This window comes from Lactuca saligna, chromosome 8, assembly GCF_052625555.1.
Source record: "Lactuca saligna cultivar CGN05327 chromosome 8, ASM5262555v1, whole genome shotgun sequence".
Classification (NCBI taxonomy): domain Eukaryota; kingdom Viridiplantae; phylum Streptophyta; class Magnoliopsida; order Asterales; family Asteraceae; genus Lactuca; species Lactuca saligna.
Genome location: NC_136424.1, coordinates 252,312,553 through 252,330,586, shown reverse-complemented (window position 1 = coordinate 252,330,586; position 18,034 = coordinate 252,312,553). Strand labels below are relative to the sequence as shown.

At 33.5% G+C, this 18,034-nt stretch overlaps 1 protein-coding gene across 1 annotated transcript; it reads left to right on the top strand.

The window, feature by feature from the left end:
* Positions 1–610: 610 nt before the first annotated feature.
* LOC145010605 (protein neprosin-like) lies at positions 611–5,209 on the top strand. Its single transcript, XM_078969128.1, has 7 exons — positions 611–781; positions 895–981; positions 1,982–2,191; positions 3,158–3,322; positions 3,537–3,590; positions 4,301–4,444; positions 4,832–5,209. Exons 1-7 carry the CDS (start codon positions 611–613, stop codon positions 5,207–5,209), a joined length of 1,209 nt encoding a protein of 402 aa, XP_078825254.1.
* The last annotated feature ends 12,825 nt before the right edge of the window (positions 5,210–18,034 follow it).

Below are 18,034 nucleotides of genomic sequence, written 5' to 3'. Positions count from 1 at the left end.
GATGACTCGATGAAAAAGTCAAAAATTACTATAAAAATAAACAATGTCTAAAGTGAAAGAATTAACCAAATTCTTGGGTTTTTTATTAAAAAATTAATACATTTTTTATAACTTTTTCAAAATAATAAAGACTTTACCGAAAAAAGAAAAACAATATAAATTTTTAGAACTATACTTATTTATTGAATAAACTAATGTTATTTTGATAAATGAAAATTTAAAAAACACTTTAAGGTCAAAACTCCATATATGGGATTAATTTTTCGTCATTGACTTCTTTACGAAAAAAGAAAAATATTATTAATTACTTGGCATTTATGGCCAAATCCGGATATTTACTTAAATTTTATTCAAGTCCCAATTTCCACTATATCATAAATTCGGAATAAACCCAACAAACAAACATATAAAATCCATAAAAAGCTCGTAGTATTTGTATTTGTTAAGTTGTAGTTTTCTAAAACCAATACATTCATTCTCTTGATTTTCATTTGAAGCATTGTGAAGGATAGTTTTAAAACTAGGTTTTGTTTGGTTTTGATCACAAGACCAAAAACGAAGGAAACGCGCACAAATTTGTGTGCCATAATTCATATAAACAAAAACAATAATGGAGTCTAGTTATTGTCGTGGTATGACTCCAATCCTTACCGTTTTTCTTTTGTTTTTCTTGTTATTTTCTCCGGTTTTTCCAGCGACAGATTTAAAAGATTTTAGACACATAAACACAACCTTCCAACCAAATAAGCAGTTGAGTAAAGCTACTATGAAGACAATTAAGGTAACTCTTTCATTTTATTTGATTTTCTTTACAAAAACAATTATCTAATATATTTGTGTTTATTTATGATATTTGTTGTATAAACTAACTGGAATGTTTTTTTGTTAACTCAGAGCCCAGATGGTGATATAATAGATTGTGTTTTGATCCATTTTCAACCGGCGTTTAATAATCCTATGCTGAAAGTAACAAAGCCATTGGTATATTTAATGTGTTATTTATAAGCAGGCTTAAGCTCTTATTTATATTGTATTTGATTCAAGATTCATTTGATAAACTTATTTTTGTGAAAGAAAAGAAAAAACATTTATGGTCACACAGAAAAAATGAAAAAAAAAATTTACTAAAAAATTTCATCATTTTTACTTTAAAAAAAAATTCTTCGTTCTAATAATTATTATGATTGAATAAAAAAGACATTTTTGATAAATACATTTTTTTTATTTTTTTCAGTATTTTACATTTTTTGACATACGAAATATAGCATTGTATCATCATGTTTTGCAAAATATGTTTGTCACATGAATTCTATCCTATATATACACATACATGCATGTATGTATGTATATATATATATATATATATATATATATATATATATATATATATATATATATATATATATATATATATATATATATATATATATATATATCCGCACAAAGCAGCGACGATAAATAACTTTTTTGATGAATATTTTTTTATAGAAAAATAATTATTTGATTTTACTATTAGTTATTATGTAATAAAAAAATTACGATTTTTAAATAAAATATCTATATTTATACCTTATATTTATATTATATGTTTATACACTTGATGTAAAGTAATTAATAAAGTTGTCTACTTTAAGAAATATATATTAATTTATATACTTAAATTTAATATTTTAAATTTTTCATTTTCCTCTAAATTAAATTTCTTAATAATCTTTCTTAATTTAAATATTCTAACTTTTGGTAAGTTTTAATGATTTATTTATACATATTTGATTTGTATAAAACGTTTTCTAACTTATACCTCTTAAAATTCCAGATATGATTAATATATTTTCTAATATAGTATAAAATATAATATATATATATATATATATATATATATATATATATATATATATATATATATATATATATATATATATATTTATGAATTGGTAATGTTTTCAATTTTATTTGTTTTTCTAAATAATTGAATGAATAGGATCCACCGGAGATACCAAATGGGAATAAGAAATGGGCAATGGAAAAAGAAGTTAAGCAGCTATGGAGTTCAAAAGGTAAATCATGCCCACAAGGAACAATTCCAATAAGAAGGCAAACAGAAAGTGAGATCTTGGCATCCGATTCCATTTCCACATTTAAGAAGACAATTAGCAGGAAAGACTTCAATTATTCCAATGATGAGCATCAGGTGCAACATTTATATCTGATTTTTTCAAATCAAAAGATTATAATATTAAGAAAGAAAATCTTAAAAGTATCACGTGCATTTAAAAACATGGCATTTTTTGCCGTTGTGTAAGAACAACATTTAAACATACCTTTAAAGAAAAAAAAGAAAAAAATAAAAAAAAATAAAAAAAAACATACTCCAATTCATACCTTTAATTAATTTTACAAATGCCTTTTCTTTTACCGTCTATAAAAAAAATGATCTATAATATCCCATTATTATCAGCATAACAAACTGGTAACTATTTGGGATACTTAATTCCCATTATTATCATAAAATTAAATATTTATTAAAACTATAAATCAAAAGTAATCCCTATACTAATAAAAGAGTAGCTTTTTTCAGGGGCGGATTTAGGGGGGTTCCGGGGTGGTACCAGCAACCCCTAACTTTTCCGGCAGTAGTGGAAAAATTTTCGAAATTTTTTAAAATTTTTATTTTTTCTATTATCGTGCAACCTCTACTATGAAATCCTGCATCCGCCCCTGGCTCTTTTGCCATGTACCATCATATTAGATATTTTAATTAATGTGTTGCCACTTATCAATTTATTAGTTTTCCATTTTAGATTTATTAGACCCACTCAATAATGTGATTCTATTTTAAATTTTAAATTTTAAATTATTGTTTTCATTAATTCACAAATAAAAAATATCTAATATATATTAAAAATTAATTTTATATATTTATTTGAATCAATGATTATAATTTCACATAACTAATGAATATATCTCTTAAATTAATAATTTATTTAAAATAACTTATTAATAATTTTGAGTTTTTACTATAAAAGTTTGATTAATTTTATAACCGTGGTTCCCACGGGTTATAAAGTAGTATTATATATCACAATCATGTAATAGTTATAATGTCTAATAGAATATCTATTTAAACTATATATTTATTGCTATTATGTGGTTGCAGCATGCAGTTGGGTATGTAACAGATGGAGAATTTTATGGAGCAAAGGCAACTTTAAATGTATGGGCTCCAAATGTTACAAGGCCTTTTGATTTTAGCCTTTCACAAGTTTGGGTTATTGCGAATGTTCCAACTCATGGGTTGAGCACTTTGGAAGCTGGATGGCAGGTACATTCGTTTATTTTGTTATATATATATATATATATATATATATATATATATATATATATATATATATATATATATATATATATATATATATATATATATATATATATATATATATATATATATATATATATATATATATATATATATATATATATGTGTGTGTGTGTGTGGGATTCAATTGTTAATAATTTACTCTTATTTACAATGGCAGGTTGATCCAGCCATGTACGGAGATAGTTTGCCAAGATTTTTTCTTTATTGGACTGTAAGTTACTAAGCGTCATGTTTATGTATTACAGTGTGCACAATGAAATGTTCAATGAAATTATTAAATGAGATAATATGTTTAATTGACATTCAATGGAGTGAACTCTATTATTATCAGATGTTATATTTACATTCAATTTATATAGAGTTCAATAACCATTGAACCATTCAATAAGAAAAAAAATCATGTCATAAAAAAATATATTGTGGTAAGTTCTCCGCTGAATCGTTTGCCGCTTCAAAAAAAAAAAATTTAATGTCGTAAGTTATATTCTATAAATATGTTTTTTTTAAAGAAAAACCACACACACTCTAATCTACCCATAAAATCACATATGTCTCATTTCGTGATTTAAACCCTCAATTTTATGGAGGGAGGACATCTCACCATACCACTTGGCCTAGGGCCTCTTGGTTATAAAGATGTTTAATTAAATTTTATTTAATTTTAATAAGTTCAATATATTATGAATGTCATTAACATATTATTTGTCAATGCAAAAGTTTTCATTTAAGGATTGTCTAAGGAATACAACAATTTCTTTCGTTTAATCTTAATAAGGTGGTGGCAGATAATTTTGGGGTACTTATAATGTACTACTATATATTATTTTATGTTACATACCTTCGACATTGATAGTAATCTTAATTGGGTATGCTCTTAAGATATTAATGATAAGAGTTTGAGCTAAAAAATTAATATTACAGAATGATGGGTATCGATCTGGATGCTACAATTTGTTGTGTTCGGGGTTTGTACAAACGACACATGAGATTTGTCTTGGAGCTACTTTTGATGCAGTATCAACATATAATGGTGCACAGTACGATTTCGACGTACTAATCTGGAAGGTAAATTTTTAATCTATCAAGATTGCAAGGAAATAATCATAAAAGAAACCTCACCAATTTTTTTTAATGATGCTCTACTAAAATTGTTGTATGCAAAAACTGCAACATACTTGCATGACTTTGCAAGTGCAACATACTTTTTATTTTTTTTAATGGAATAAGATTATTTTTTAAAGGGGTTGGCTAAATGGACACTTCATTTACCATTTAGACACTATATATAATTTTTAAGGTAATTTTATTGGGTAAAATTATATTGTTTTTTGGAAAAGATGATTAAAAATAGTTACCTATTGATTGATTTTTGATAAAAATATCTATAGGGAGTCTAAAATGTATCTTAATAGCAACACCTTTTTTTAAACTATTTTATATGGACTTTTACAGGATCCAAGACATGGGAACTGGTGGTTGAGGGTGGGAAAGATTATAGTTGGATATTGGCCAGTAGCTTTATTCCCTGACCTAAGTAAACATGCAACAACGATTGAATATGGTGGAGAGGTGTTTAATGCTGAAAGCCCAGGTCAACAACCCACATCAACCATAATGGGGAGTGGCCACTTTGCAGCTGAAGGGTTTGGAAAAGCTTCATATATTAGGAACATGGAAATTGTTGATGAATACAATGTGTTAAAACCAGTTGGAGATGTGAATTTGTTAACAGAAAAACCAAATTGTTATGATGTTAAAAATGGGGTTGATAGTGTTTGGGGTTATTATATATTTTTTGGAGGGCCTGGAGATAATCCACATTGTTCCTAAGAGAAAATGTAGGTTTTATAAATTTCTTGGTTAATCATAGAATATATCTTTTTGTGTTTACGTTTAATATGTTGGTTTCTTTGTTAAATTTTCATATGAAAATATATTATTAATATACCGAATGGAAAATCGCAAGAAATAACAAAATATTATGTGTATGGAAATATTGTAATAATACATACTTAAAGAAAAATTGCAGGATATAACAACAAATATATATATATATATATATATATATATATATATATATATATATATATATATATATATATATTTTAATTAATTTATGTATTATATTTAATTTTTTTTATTTATCTAATAAAGTAATAAAAATGTGATATCTTTGCCGCTTAGAAGGGTGGACAGAGTCGGGCTGGACCCCCGATCGCGCCTAGAAGTCGTTTCTAAGAAAACGTAGAGATATTTGGACGGTAGTCTGTCGGGTTGGAAAACTCATGCGTTCTCTTGAACATTGACTAGTCAAACTTTTTTTTTCTGTAAAAAAAAACTTTTACCAATATAAATACATATTGTACCTTTAAAACAAACCACACATTCTCTAATTTCCTTCCACATCTTAACTGTTTTTTTTCGGTTCCAAAACAACTTGGGCTAAATAGGGTTCTGTCAGGAAACCAAGGATTCTTTGACCTTCCACCTCTAAAATCATCCTTCCGTTTCAATGCTAGAGCATACATCCAATGCACTTTTTTTTTCCGATTGTGTACCCCACGAAACTCCTTGCTAACTGCATCAACTTTCGATTAGGGAATCAACTCTCTCTTGCACAACTCCCTCAAACCACAAGATTTAGAATATCTTCGTCGATTCTTAATCTTAATTAGACTGTTACTAAGAAGGAACCCCCCCCCCCCCCCCCTTTTCCCAATTTCGTTAGACAACAATCCCCAATACTTTCTCCTCAAAGAGTACTAGTTGTCTTTCAAATTTTAAAAATCCAAAAGGTGTTCTCCAGGGCACTTCTTATATGCTTTGATTTGATTCAAAAGAATTTCATTTTCTCTACTCTTCAAAATCTCATTTACTAGATCGGAAATGAGGGTTGAATCACAAGCTATTGACAACTAACTAAACTACTCTGAATGAAGGGGTGAAATACGCCGCCTTCCTTAAATTATATGTGCTTTCCCACCAAACCGACACAACAAGAAATGTTGGCAATAGTGGCAACACAAAACAATAGCAGCGACATGTAATTGACGCGTTACATGTCGCCGCTATTGCTGACACAGTGGCGATCCACACCAAATAAATCATGTTCGTTCGATCTGTATTCCATCCTACGATCGTAAATTCGTAAAAAAGGCGTTGACTTTTCCCTCCAGGGATATCACTGCTAATGCCCCTTTGCCGCCGCTATTGAGTTGCATCAGATACCCCCCCCCCCCCCCCCCCCGGTCTTCGTTCTTTCTTCTATCGTTTTACACTTTCTCTCACAGAAAACACACGTCTACAATTCCTCGTGCGCGCCATTGCGATTCCAACCACCGAGATCCTCTGTTTGTAACACCCCGAATTTTGAAGACCTAGAAAAGAAAGGAAAACCTCAAAATCAAAAGGCGACTCGTCGAGTAGGTGGGATGACTCGACGAGTAGGAGCGTATTATGGGTCGCGGGTTAAGTGACCTACTCGACGAGTCGGGGGACCGACTTGACGAGTTGGTCAGGGTTAGGGAAACCCTAAATTCGAGACTTGGTACCCTATTTAAGCATCTTATTATCCTCCTCTTAGCTCCATTCCCAGCCCCCATTGTCCAGAACTTAACCCATGAAACCCTAGAGCATTTTGTGAGTGTGTGATCCATTCTTTAAGTGTTTTGGTGTGTTCTTGGAGGCTAGAAGAAGAAGAAGAAGAAGGATATTGAAGGTTTAAGGAGAAGTTTGTAGATCCACCAACACCATCCTGTTTCCATTATTTTCTGGTAATAAAGTCTTCATCTTGACTTATAGTTTCTTAGATCTCATTATGATCATTTTATGAGAGTTTTGGTCCATGGAGCTTGATTTATGGGACAAGGATGTCCCAAGCAAAGATCCTTTCAGATCTGGAGTCCCTAAGAGTGGTTAATGATGGGTTTTGGTATACTACAACATTCTATGGTGTACATACAACCCTAAATGCCTTGGATCTATGTTTTCACTAATTATACATGCAATATTGTTTCCAAGACATTACCCCTACAACTAGCATGCATTTGACATAATCAACATAGAAATGAGTTAGATGACATATCTCTTTGTAGTAGCTTGTAGTTTTGGCCATTAAGAACTTAGCACCACTAGTAGAATGCCTCAAATGGAATCACAACACACCTTTGGACAAGGGATGAACTTGAGAGAATATGTTAGACACCAAAATCAGCTATAGACCTCCAAGGACACTTTCATTTTTGGTTTTAGCAATGGAGTATCATATATATAGTCTAGGATTATGGTAAAACCTAATCCATACCCTTGGGCTTATTATCCATGATCCATGAATCAAGTGGGCTAACTCTCTACGGGTTCCACCATAAACTTAGTACATCATGTATCATATGCCCAAACTATATATATATATATATATATATATATATATATATATATATATATATATATATATATATATATATATATATATATATAACTAATTTACACAATTAGTCCCCATTGATTTAATTAGTCTATTTTGATCATAGAATTAATTCCAAACTAATTCTTGATCAAGGCTAATTAAATCATATGATTTCATATAAATATATTAGAACTTATAATATATTAATAAATCATAAATAACCTCTCTCTCAACTATCATACTATAAAATTGTCCTGATGATATGCAACCCAAATGGACCATGTTACTCTCAGTTCAAGTACATACCAAATCTAGTTATGGACTTAGACACCTTATCCAACAGTCTCCCACTTGGATAAGTCTAATAACTATAATTGCAAGTACGACTCCACAACCTAACTAGTAATCGTAGCCCTCAAAAGCCGTTGTCGAACTTTGACCTAGTAAATGACGCGCCCAATAGATAAGGGATCATATACTCCTCCATTCTAGATATCGTATGGACTAAGACATGTATTATAATCATTCTCTCTGTCCATCTGTTGTTTCCTTATTTCCGATTTATGAAGACCGACTAATTGAACAAATCAAATCAGTCCAGGGTTGGCCAAGCACTTAGGGGTGTCATCACTAAATCATCGAAGGGCCCACAAATATCGCTTTTATCCCTCCAAGGGTAAAAGGAATGGATAAACTTCGACTCATATGCTTGCTCTATCTACTCATCAAATCACACACAACGACATGTTTTATAACACAGAGTTACCGATGCATTTACATATCATCAATGTGTAACCGACTTGCAGACTGAAACTCATATCTCTCCGTTTGAAGAATATAAGATTTATCATCTCATGATCACTCGTGATAAAATCCATGAAGTGATTCAAATGAGCGTGTTCCAATCTTATTCCATAAGTACTCATGAACACTGCAAGCAAACCTGTGCTATGTCTAAACGCCTTTAGACGAACTACAGACCCATTCATGACAGTCTTGCCTCAATACCTACTTCCAAGGTATGATCGACTGTGGATGGTTTGAATAACCTAGTTATTCGGGATGTCAAAACATGCAAAATGAAACACAAGAATAATACTAATCCTATATGGCCCAAAAACTTTTGAGTCATATTGATTACTCATTATTCATTGTATAATATTTCGAATAATCAACTTAACACTTGAATTAAAAAATATAGTTATGTTATGCTCCAAGCATGCACGCTATGTTTGTCTAAACAATAGTTATGCCACGCTCCAATCATGCACACTATGTTTTTCTATGGTATTTACTTTGTGAAATAGATCAATTGAACACATCTTCAATGAAACTCATTTCACAATTCCAAATCTTTATCACTAGTGTAAGAATTACAAACTCTTGTCACTTCCATAATTGTGTTAGATTCTAAACTATCATGCAAAGATTCCTTTGTAATGTCTAGGTACCAAAACTCATAGAGACTTGACCAACGATATTACAAAGTATTCCAATGGAGATTGCTACAGGAGAATTCCATGAAAGCAAATTCTCAGATTCAAAGTACATTCCTTTGAACATCTTTCTTGCATAAAAGTTTCTAACCACATATTCTTAATATCCAACCCCCAATACGGAAACATTCCATATTTTCTGTATAACAACTTATTATTAGTAGAAACCTTTCTATTTATAATAATTCCGATATAGTTCATCCATTACCATACTTCCAACTGTCTTTAAGCAACCAATCCTTGCTGAACCTTAGATTGTCCTTTAACAGTTGTTTAACCAATTTACTCATATCATGTTCTTGTCCTCTTTCCGTGCATTTGGAAAATTAAGAACATATGAATATTATAGCACATGTAATCGATCCTATACCCGAAACATATTGGACACGATTCTTGATGTCTAACATAAATACATGATACTTGACCAGTCTTTTGCTATAATTTTTATTTGCCATGTTGTCACAATTCAGACTATGAAAAAGGGATTTCGTAATCATAATCGAATTTTGAGAACGCAATTAACATTTCTATATATAGAATTTCCTTATGTTGAACATTTCCAACATAACATATATATATATATATATATATATATATATATATATATATATATATATATATATATATATATATATATATATATATATATATATATATATATATATTGAAACGACCCAAAAATACGACCCAAAAATTTCGTTTTTCAATATAACCAAAACCATAATCTGAGTGTCATATCATAAAACCATACGTGATGTATCCCAAACATAATAAAAACATTGTGCGGAAAACTGTATCATACTATGTCAAATCAAAACAAACTAAATCAATTCCCAGGATAAAAGCTAAAGCTGTGGTGTGTGCGATGCTATCACCCCGAGCTCTTCCCTTTGCTTGCGGAAGTACCTGAAACCAAAACTGAAACTGTAAGCACGAAGCTTAGTGAGCTCCCCCAAACTACCACATACCATACAATATATAAATAAGCACATACTGGGCCTTGCCCACTGCATCAGACCGAAGTCTGGAACTAGCTGCATCAGACCGAAGTCCGGAACTGACTGGGACCTTGTCCCCTGCATCGGACCAGAGTCCGGAACTAACTGCATCGGATTGAAATCCGGAACTAACTGCATCGGGCCGAAGTCCGGAACTGACTGCATCGGACCGAAGTCCGGAACTGACCGATCATGGCATAGCATAAAACATAACACTATCATAATCACATATACTGCATACTGCATCAAAACAGAGTCCGGAACACATAACACAAACATGCTTGTATCACGAAGACATCAAGCACTCTAACTACGGGAAGGAAACTCACCTCGTAAACTGGCTGCTGAGTGTATGACTCTGGAATCTAACTGGTGCTGCTCCGGTATCTCCCCGGCTACAAGTCCATAAACACACTCAATCAAATACTAAACACTGCACTTGGGTAAAATGACTCTTTTACCCTTGGTCTAAGTCAACTCTCATTTGACCTGACTCGCTGAGTTGGGCCGCCAACTCGCCGAGTCTCTACTCTCACACCTCAACCCTACTCGTTGCTACTCATCGAGTATGGCATCGACTCGACGAGTACCCTCTCGATCCAAGAACTCAGACAATCTTCATCCGACTCGCCGAGTCATATGAACAACTCGACGAGTTGCTCTTGAGCTTAAGAAGATTGCCTTGGACTCGCCGAGTTGTATGAACAACTCGCCGAGTCCTTCCATTACTGAGTCTACCCTCAACTCGTTGAGTCCACCCCACTACTCACTGGTCCCACTCGACACACACCGCTCAAAAGGAAGAAGTCGGGGACTCGCGACTCGACTCGCCGAGTCGTTCTTCCGACTCGCCGAGTCACCGCCATGCAATTATTCTATACTCGATTCTGCTCGAATCCAAAACATACAAATGATAGATCTGAGTCCAATAAGCTGGTTTACCACGTAAAGTTTCCAACTTTACGTGTACAAACACATGAACAAGGGAATAAAAGCTAAAAGATGCTTAAAAGAGGTAGATCTAGGGCTAACATGCAAAATAGCTCCATAAAGGCAATAGATCTGGGCTCTACAACTCCTAAATAAACAGATCTAAAGATATCTCGGCATAATAGGGCTTCCATATCAACATAAGGCTTGAGAAAAGCATCAGCTAGATCTAAAAAGGGTTTTAAAGCATAAAAGGGAAGGAAATCTGAAGAATACCTCAAAGAGCTCTTGTTTTCCCCTGAATCTCTGTTCCACACTCCTTCTCCTTGCTCCTTTCTTCTTCTCCTTCTTCAAGCCTTCACAAAAGCACACAAAAATCACTTACAATCACTCAAGAACGAATTAGGGTTTTCTCACAGCTTCTGAGGGTGAAGGAGGCGAGAATGAGGTCCATAAGGTGGCTTAAATAGTGGGCAACCCGGGGATTTAGGGTTTCTCCCAGACGGACAGACTCGCCGAGTCCGGAATATGGACTCGCCGAGTCTCCAGCTAACACGTGCTCGAAATCCCGACCCTACTCGGCGAGTCAGGCTATGAACTCGCCAAGTCCCTCTTGCAAAACTTCAAAACAAATACCAAGGAATTAACATACCGGAAACGGGTCGTTACATATATATATATATATATATATATATATATATATATATATATATATATATATATATATATATATATATATATATATATATGACTAAATTTGATTAAAATCTCAAAATCTAAGCTTTTAGATTTGAAATGAAGTATAAATTCCTCTCCCTTAATTATAGCAAAACAACATTTCAAACGCTATAACTTTGCAAATTGAAACTTTTGTTTTCTATAATTAGCATTACTAACTTGTAACATTCACCATAATTGATTATGCTCCCACTAGCATAATAATAATTTCTTTATTAGCATAATACTTATGCTCCCACTAGCTTTGACATGTACTTAGAAATCAGTTGGACTTCTAGAAATCAACACTTTGTTGACTTTCTTACCAAAGTTCAGATTTCTGATATGAGATGCTCTGATAAGACTTTATCTAAGCTTCTCAAACTCATACAACTTTCCTTAGATAGCTCACATGTGTGTCTAAACAATTTAAGAACTTACAACAATAAGTCTCAAAAGTTTATACTTTTTTCCATTGCTCACAATTTGAATTATGAAAAGGGATGTCGTAATCATAATCGAATTTGAGAATGCAAATATCACAATTGCTATCTCCTTAAAATCTACTTAGTGAAAGTGTTTCCTCACCATCATTTTCATGAATCAGAGAGAAACCTTATGACACTTAGATTTTATGGTGTATTGTTTCAGGTACTTTAGGAGACCGTGACAAGGCAAAGGTGTGATTGTACCACTCCTCAGTTTTATGTTGATGTTTCTGGGATACTCTGATAATAAATGAACTGAAAACCTTTTTGTAACAACTTAATGAATATGGGTTGTTTTTGAAAAAACTTAAATTGGTTGTAAATTTTCATGGTGTTACATTAACGGACCCCATGGATGGAAGATCTACACTTAGACCGGCTAACATTTTAGACTTTGGATGAGTAGGAGGGGAGCACACTTGTGTAGATCTTACTGGGGTCTCCCCTCTCATTGGTTCGAGGAGCTGGGGTTTCACAGATGGACATGCTGCTTTGAAAGTTGCTGCGTGTAAAGTGGCAAAGCATGAGAATGCATGTATTGAAAATCAACATGTGTTTATACCTTTCACATTCGATACTTTTGTATTTCTTGTGTAACGCCCGATTCCTGGTATGTATTTGAATTCAAGAAACTTCATGTTTTACTCTGGGACTCGGCGAGTTGGAGGCCCAACTCGTCGAGTAGACTCGACATTCTTCGGGGGTTTAAGTGACCAACTCGATCAGTCGGGGAGCCGAATCGACGAGTAGGAGCTATCTGGACGAAACCCTAAAATTGAGGGTTTGCACCCTATTTAAACAACTTATAACGCCACCAACCAACCTCTATTGATCCTTCCATCCGAGAGAAACCCTAATTTGAAAACCCTAAGCCTTATTTGAGTGTTCTTGAGTTTTTGGTGACTTTTGTGTGTGTTTTAAGTTGGAAGAGGAGAAGTAAGCTTGGGAGAACAAGAGAGAGCAAGTGGATCCAGAAGTCTTGGCATATTTCCTGCTCATTTGAGTTATAAAGCCGATACCTTGGCTATTCATTGTTTAGATCTTGTTTTGGGGGCTTTTTCTACCCTTTTTATGAGCATAGTGTAGCCACAATCGGATTTTGCATGTGTGATTGGTGTTACACTTCAGATCTGGGATCATTGGGGGTCGTTATGGCATAAAGGTGCCAACTTTGTTGCCATAAGCACCCCATTCATCTTGTAGACTTCTTTTATGGTCTTTTGAGTCAAAACCCCATGCATGGACATCAAGTTCGTAGATTTACGTATGAAATGGACCCTAGGAGGTCAGATCTATGGTTTTGATGCATTAAGACCCATTATAATCAACTGTATATTTTGGACATAGAGGGACTCGACGAGCCGTTCATGGGACTTGGCAAGTTTGGTCGTGTTCCTCATTAAATCCTTTCTGTTGAGGGGCCAAACACTAAGATAAATGACACCCAATTATCTAGGCTCATTTGGGGCCTATAAATCATGGAACTAGGCAAGTGGATGAATAGACTCGGCGAGTTCAAGGCAATGTCCCAACTGCATGAAGGTGGACTCGACGAGTTTCAAGGATGAACTCGGCGAATCAAAGACTGAACATATCCATACGGATGAAGATGGACTCGACGAGTTCAAGGACGAACTCGACGAGTCAGATGAAGAAGGTCCCGATGTTAGTTGAAGGGGAACTCGTCGAGCTCTCACTAGACTCGACGAGTAGGGATGATATTGTAGCTTTCGTGAACATGGGAACTCCACGAGTTGGCTGGCCAACTCGATGAGTCGAGTCAACTGGATGTTGACTTTGACTTTAGCTTTGACCTTGGACTTCAGTTGACCCTTGTAAGGCTTCAAGTATGAATTGCTAAGTTAGAAAGGTTGTTGTGTAGGAATTGAGGAATCAAGGAGAGTTGGTTTTCATACTGAGATCATTACAGACACTACACAACTTTGAGGTGAGTTTCCTTCTAGTAGGGGTGGGTCTATGGATACAATGCCGACCCACAAGTAAGAGTGTCAGGTAGATGACTGTCTTTGTGATAATAATCTAGGATTGATATGTGATATGACTACTGTGCTTGATATGATTATTGTGCTTGATATGCGTATTGTGATAGATATGTATTAGTAGTAGTAGGGGTGGAATAGTCTCCGGTAACCTGTTGAAAGATACCGAATGGGAGGGTAGCTCCCGCTTACCAGTTGGAAGATACTGAAGGGGAGGGTAGCTCCCAGCTACCAGTTGAAAGATACCGAAAGGGAGGTTAGTTGCCAGTTACCGGTTGAAAGATACCAAAGATTATGCAGTATTTGGTATGGGTATGATGGGGAACTCACTAAGCTTTCTGTTTACGGTTTTTTGTTTTGGTTTCAGGTACCTCTTCATCTAAGGGAAAGGAGCCGGCAGGGTAGCAGCGCATTACACCTTCACACATGATTTTCCGAATTTGAGAAACCTAAGATTGTACTATGATGTTATACTATTTGCTAATATGGTTTTGAGACTTGCGATTTGTGACTTTATGTTTGAACTGATTTCAATGTTGTTTTCCGTAACTATTTTTACAAGTAATATACTTCAAAAAAAATAGGGTCTCGATTTTGGGGTGTTACATGTTGCACTAGAGGCAATGGAGCTCGTCAACAGAGTCCAACGGGTCATACATATTAATATTATATCTCCTAAATTGATAAATGTTGTTTTTAAAAAAAAATTGTTGTGTCATACAGAAAATGCTAGCAGTAAAGTTTGTTATTCGTTTGTCTTCCATCGATATGTATTGACTTTTTATCTATGTTTATGGATATTTCAAAAATTAATGTAAACAAAATTAATTTTATAAGAATAAGGGTAGTATATAATATTTTACCAAATAGTCTTCAAAGTTTTATATTTTTCTAAAACTTTCAATCTTTTAAATATTTTTACCTTTTTAATATAAAACTTTTTGACTTCTTTTTTATTTTTTACTATCACTGTTTATTAAAAAGATTTACAAACATCATTTTTACATTTTATTATGTATCATTTCATTATAACCAACAAATGACTTATTAAAAAACCAACCAATTTGTTTAAACCTAAATCATGCATTTGTATTGTATCAACTAAGTTTGTGTATCACTTAAATTCAAAAAAAATGTTTGTTGGTTTTTGTAAAAAGCAATTGTATATTGGTTTAAATTAAAAAAATTATTGGTTATAATGAAATGAGACAATGTAAAGTAAATTATAAACATTAATAGCAAAAAGTTTAAAATGATAAAAAAAGGAAAATATTTAAAAAGACTGAAAGTTGTAGAAAAATATGAAAGAGTTTTTTCTAGTAAAGTTTTATTATTTTAAAAAAAATATATAAAAAGAATTACATTTTTTTAATGAAAAATCCCATTGAACCCACTAATTCTTTCACTTTAATCTTTTTTAACATGTCAACAGTTCATCTACTCATTTGACATTTCAAGGTGGAAGCAATGTTGATGTGGCCATGCCACGTTAGCTCCTTCCTTTTCATAAAGGAAAACAATTATTATTTTTGACGGCAAGCTGGCGTAAACGAAAACTAGTCAGAGGCTAAGGGGTCAAGTTTGGAAAAAAAAAACAAAATCAAAACAAAACAAAACAAAATTTGACTATAGTCTAGATTAGCATTCTAGAATAGGGTCACTACACCAGTCAACCCATCCGAGGAGTTCCCCTTGTCGCTTCCTCGCGTTAATCCAGAATATAGACATGGATTGTACCTCATAAACCAGCACCAAATGAGATTTGACACCTAAGGAGTGTGCCTTCAAGTTCTGATAGTTCCATATTACTTATAAAAACATTAGCATAACTGCTTCATTGTTGTTTGACAACCTTTGATGACCCTTCAACAATTTTTTGCAGTTTAGAAGGTCTCCAATCGATTGAACATTGGAGTCCAGCAACCGCCACCAACTAGATACTCTCTGCCATACTTCTTTTGTTATCCCACATTCAACAAAAAGATGGTTCTCAATTTCTGGAGCTTCATCACAGATGTTGCATGAGGTGGATGTTCGAATCTCTTTATCATCATTTCTTTTTGACCGGTAATAAACATTTTTTGTTATACTTCTTTAGTGTTTATGGTTCAACCGGTAATAAACATGTTTTGTTATACTGGTGGAGATTCGAATCTCTTTATCATCATTTCTTTTTGATAAAACTTCAAAAATGGTCCCTGTGATTTTCGAAAATCTGAAGTTTACACCCTAATTTATAAAAATCTCACAGATAGTCCATGTGGTTTCAAAACGTTTAACAAATGATCATTTTTGCTAACTCCGTTAGCTTTTGTCCATTAATTCAAGGGCATTACTGTAATTTCATATCACAGGACCATTTATGAAGTTTTATCTTATTTATTTATTTTAAAAAAGAAAATTGCAAGGTCTCTCTCTCTCTCTCTCTCTCTCTCTCTCTCAAGTCTAGACACACAAGTGATTCCTTCACAAAAAATAGTAATTCACTACCTACAACTAATGATTCTTTTTCTGCGTGATTGAATCATTCGTCAAAAGGGATTTTGAGGAGCTTCATCCATTTCTTTCTTGTTGGATCAAATCCTTCTCAACCTCTGGGATCAGAAACCATGTATACCGAATGCTCTATTATCCATAATTATTTCCTTAAATCCATTTCTCTCTCTCTCTCTCTCTCTCTCTCTCTCTCTCTCTCTCTTTCTCTCTCCCTCTCTCGATCGATCGATCGACCTTGCTCAATCTCGTGTCAATGAAACCCTCTTCCGCATCAACGCCATTGTAGAGAAGTCCAATTGCATTGACGATGTTCAGAAGGCACTAGAGAACAATGAATTCGAGTCCACCGCTAATTACCTCCAAACATTTCTTCAAATCGACGCAAAATAGAAGGATTTCGATTAAGATAAAAGGGAGTAGCTCATTGCTTCCAAGAAGAAACTTTAATCAATTGTCAGGCGAAGACTATTGGCGGTCGTCGACCAGAGAGACCACCAACTCGTCCTTCGTTTCATCATACTTTATTCCCCCATATCTCTCTCTCTCTCTCTCAATCTAGAGGAAGAAGGATTGCAGGTGCACGTTAGTTACTTAAAGAAGGTGACATCCTTGAGATCTAAACTTGAATTTGAGTATTTAGTGGAACTCTTGGACCAGAATTAGAGCCAGATAAATTTTGTTGCCTATTTAACCAATTATTTTAAGACATTGTGCTAGCAATCGAAGAGAATGAAGGGATATTGAGAAGTCTGGGCGGAGAAGATGGCATTATCAATGCAATCTGAGAGCTCCACGAAGAGTGTGATTCTAGGAGTTCTCTAATCTTAAAATGGATATATTATCTTATTGATCAACTTTTTTTTTTTTTTTTTGTTTTTTTTTGTTTTGGATTTATCCAATAATGACAATGTATTTGCAAGAATGATGGGCATCGATATGAATTAGGGCAGATTAACAAAGTTGGGGGATTTGTGATTAGGGTAGTGGGTAAAGCTTTGATTTCTTCCATGTAATATATTTCTGGAAATTTATTTCAATTAGACCAGCAGCCTGCATCAATGTTTGAAGTTGTTCGCTTGATTGCAACAATACCTGTGTGTTTGAGTAGTCATTTCTTATGCTCTC

Bases quoted from the DNA above. Each gene is read 5' to 3' on its own strand.
- LOC145010605 (XM_078969128.1), top strand. From the start codon at position 611: ATGGAGTCTAGTTATTGTCGTGGTATGACTCCAATCCTTACCGTTTTT. The intron at 982-1,981 runs GTATATTTAATG...TTGAATGAATAG, and splicing joins TGAAAGTAACAAAGCCATTG to GATCCACCGGAGATACCAAA. The intron at 3,591-4,300 runs GTAAGTTACTAA...TTAATATTACAG, and splicing joins GATTTTTTCTTTATTGGACT to AATGATGGGTATCGATCTGG.